At 45.1% G+C, this 4,042-nt stretch overlaps 1 protein-coding gene across 1 annotated transcript in view; it reads left to right on the top strand.

Moving 5' to 3' along the window:
- Positions 1–3,831, top strand: part of CUNH17orf64 (chromosome unknown C17orf64 homolog) — a 10,791-nt gene extending 6,960 nt beyond the window's left edge. The window contains exon 6 of the mRNA XM_007947881.2: positions 3,770–3,831. Within this exon, the coding sequence (XP_007946072.2) occupies positions 3,770–3,831 (62 nt within the window). The remainder of the gene's footprint in view (positions 1–3,769) is intronic.
- Positions 3,832–4,042: the final 211 nt, after the last annotated feature.

Here is a 4,042-nt window from a genome sequence, read left to right as displayed (position 1 = left end):
GGTGGTAAGTCAGCCAGATGGCCTGGCTATGGCCTTCCCAGCAGCTTTGGCTGCGGTGACCTCGGTGTCTGCCTCTCTGGGTGGAGGCTGTGGGGTTCTGGGACAGAGTCATGTCAGTGAGAGGCCCTGGACAAGGTTGGGCCTATGAGGGTCCTCCTGTGCGTGTAAGTACAAGGGGGAGTTGGACCTACCCACCCCTCACTTTTCTGGGACCTGGTTACTGGGGCCACACAGCCAGCTGACTTGCCCAGACTTGTGGAGAGGGTGAAGGCAATGGGGTGGGCTGAGGTCCTCAGAGCATGGTCCTAAGTTGGACCCAGGTGTTTCTCTGAAGGCCCAGCTGGCCCAGGTGAATCCAGAACAGCAGCCCTTGGGTGGCCTCCGGGGCAGCCCTCCCACTGGCACAGTAAGAGATAAGAGGGTCAATAGGTCAGGGCAGAGGGCATGGGATAGGTCGCTACCCAGCCTAGGACCCTACCTGGACCTTGTGAGAGCCCATGGCCCCAGGGCCTACAGTTCAGGAAATAAAATATACCACAGGACTTCAAAGAATAAAGAATCGTCGATTATGAACATGGTGTAGGTCAAGCAGTCTATACCTCAAGTGAGGAAAGTGAGCTCCTGGTTTCTGGGCCAGCCTTCTCTCAGTACCAGGTGCTTTGTACACCATGCTCTCACTTAAGCCCTGCAACACCTCAGTGCGATGGTATTATTATTCCCCTTTTACAAATGACAATCAGAGGCCCTAGAGAAAAGGGTATGTTAATGAAGACAGGCTGTTTGGAGAAGGTGTGTTTGGGCTAAGCTTTAAAGAAAGGGATAAGGAGATGGTGGAGGAGGAGGGAAAAGGTGAGAGGAAAGGTGTGTGCAGAAGTAAGTGGGGTGAGGGCTTGCAGCTGAATCTAAGAGCAGGTTGGAGAGGTGCAGGGTAGGGGTGTGATAGGGAAAAGGATTGGATGGTGGATTGAGAAGTTTGACTTTCATGCAAGTTTTTTTTTTCCCCCAAGTAATTTATTAAGGTGAAATTTACACAGCATTAAACTAACCCTTTTAAAGTTAACAACTCAATAGTGGTTAGTATATTCACAGTGCTGTGCAACCATCACCTTTATCCAGTTCCAAAACATTTTCATCACTCCACAGTAAAACCTCTTACCCATGAGGCGGTTTCCCCCCATTCCCCCTCCCCCTCCAGCCCCTGACAACCACCAGTCTTCATTATGTCTTTAGATTGATCTCTTCTTGATATTTCAGTGAATGCAGTCATACAATATGCAACCTTTTGTGTCTGTCCATGCAAGTTTTATAACAACTTTTGGTTAATACAAACAAATCATAGAAAATTAGGTAATGCAGATAAGCAATAAAAAGGAAGTAAAAACATCGCTTAGTTATCAGTCCTGCTAATGTCTTCCAGATCTCTTTTTATGCTTATACATGCATGCATTTTAACCAGAAGGAGCCCACCCAAACTAAACCCACTGCCATTGAGCTGATTCTGATTCAGAAAGATCCCCACAGGGTTTCCAAGGCTATATATAAATCTTTCTCCCATGGAGTGGCTGGTGGGTTTGTACCACCACCACCGACCTGCTTAGCAGCCAAAATCCCTTACCGGCCGCACCACCAGAGCACTTTAAAAATAAGACAAGGCTACATATATTATTTTGAACTTTTTTTTTTCTTTTCAGTTAATAATATCAACCTTTCATCTTGTCACAGTTCTCAGTTCTGCTAATACACACCCACCCACTGCTCTTGAGTCAGATCCTACTCATAGTCCTTGGGTTGCCGAAGCAGTATCACTAGGGAAGTAGATTGCCCAACCTTCCTTCCGAGGAGTGGCTGGTGGGTTTGAACCTCCAGCCTTCTGGTTAGCAGTCAGATGCCTTAGGCACTATGCCACCAGAGCTCCTAGTTCTTCTAATAGTTAGATTGATATTGCATCTGTTACATCTCTTGCATCTCTTTTAACCTAACAGAGTCCCCTTTCACACCACAAAACTTATTGAAGAGATCAGACTACTGTTTTGCAGAGCATATCTGTTCTGGCTACCTAGTGCCGCTCTGACAAGAAATATACCACAAATGGGATGGCCTAAACAAACAGGAGTTTATTCTTACAATTTGGAGGCTTTAAGTCAAAGTTCAAAGTGCCAGGCTCTAGGGGCTGGGTGAAAGCCCCTCAACCTTGGGTCCAGCTCTGCCTCCTGCTTCCAGCCCACTGGAGCTAGAGACATTTCTTCGCTCAGACAGCTGCTGGCTGCTGAGGCTGAGAAGCCCCAAAGTTGACAGGTAAAAAGGCACAGTCCTGATGTTACCAAACCACATGGCAGGCCATTAACTTAAGTCCATTGTAAGTCCCAACATCGGCAGAGCATAGCAGGCTGCTGAGCAATGACACGGCTACGTGCAGGGTCCAAGCATGCCATAGGCTACAGACCATTCCTAAGGCTTCTGCTTAAATACAGGAAGCAGACCATATCCCAAAGGCTGCTCCTAGTAGATTCCACCATAGAGTTGTTTACCAGTCTCATCATGGGGAATACTACATCCAGCTGCCCAGCCACTCAACCAGGCCCAGCCAAGTTGACACACAAACAAAACCACCACAATATCCCTTTCTGATTTTTTTCTTGTTGCCTGTGTTTGACGTCTTTTAGTTTATTCCTCTACCTATAAATGGGACTTTAGCTCTAAAATCTTGATGGACTCAAGCCAATCATTTTTGGGGCTGTAATACATCAGAGATGGAACTTGTGTTCTATACACTGTTTTGGATGAGTAAACATATTATCTGGTGGAACCACTGTGACTGGACTAAGATTAATCACTGAGTCTACTCCTTGCAATGAGAAAGTAACCTGTGTGGATATTTGCACACCAATGTTCACTGCAGCATGATTTACAATAGCCAAAAGGTGGAAACAACCTAAGTGTTCAGTAACAGATGAACAAATATGATATATACATACAAAGGATTGTTATTCCCCCGTAAGAGAAATGAAATTCTGAAATGCCATGACTTGGATAAAGCTTGCAAATATTGTGCTGAGTGAAAAAACGATGACACAAAAGACATATAGTGTATGATCCCATTTATATGAAACATCCAGAATAGGCAAACAGTGTAGAGACAGAAGTTTATTAGTGTTGCCGAGGATGGATAGGAGGGGGAGACGGGGAGATACTGCTTAAGGGGTACTAAGTTTCTGTTAAAGGTGATGAGAAAATTTGGGAAAGGGTAGGAATGATGTTTGTACAACATGTTGAACATACTTAAAGGCACTGAATTGTAAAACAAGAAAAAGAAAGTGGCCTCTGTGTTTCTCTGGCACTACAGTTATACAGTCAGTTCTTAAGTAAAAAGATGCCAATGATGTTACCAAACAGTACTAACAGTAAAGTGCAGGGAATTGGGGCATCAAACCTGGAAGAGGAATAGGGAGGTGTCAGAATCTGAAGCCAGAGGGCAAGGAACTTGGGTCCTGGTCTTGACCGTGTTTCAATTTATCATAAGGGTACCAGGCAGGTAATTTCCTTTCTCTGTGTCTGGGTGAGATTTCGCATCTGTAAATTGGGAGTCGTGTCATCTTTCTACCCACAGGATTTCCAAAGAGGAAGGGACCCATAGATTCAAAGTAAGATAAGATTTTGTTGTTCCTCCTCTCTAACCCCACGGCACCCCCATCCCCAAATGTTACAGATTGAGATTCTTTTACTATTTGTGATGTCATCAGGACTATCTCTGTGGCCTTCTCTTCTTTAGGTCCTTTAAGGAAACTTCCTCATAAACCAAAACTGAAGAGAAAGAGGATTAAGGAAGCCTGAGACAACTGTCCATAAGAGGACCTTGCTGGGACAGGGGCTGGCTCACCCTGGGTCCCAGGTTACCTGCCCATCTTCAACACCTCTGCACCCAAGAAGATAGGGACCAGTGAGGGGAAAGAAGAAAATTTATCAAAAGGATGCTTGGTTCTTAATTATGAATAAATTGGGAGGGAAAATAAACATCCTTAAGATAGTTCTATTTGATGTGGCT

The sequence above is a fragment of the Orycteropus afer genome, unplaced genomic scaffold, assembly GCF_000298275.1.
Source record: "Orycteropus afer afer isolate SDZICR_OR568_19922 unplaced genomic scaffold, OryAfe1.0 scaffold00196, whole genome shotgun sequence".
NCBI classification, from domain to species: Eukaryota; Metazoa; Chordata; class Mammalia; order Tubulidentata; family Orycteropodidae; genus Orycteropus; species Orycteropus afer.
The sequence above is the reverse complement of the archived record's forward strand: the minus strand, read 5'-3'. Positions and strand labels throughout refer to the sequence as shown.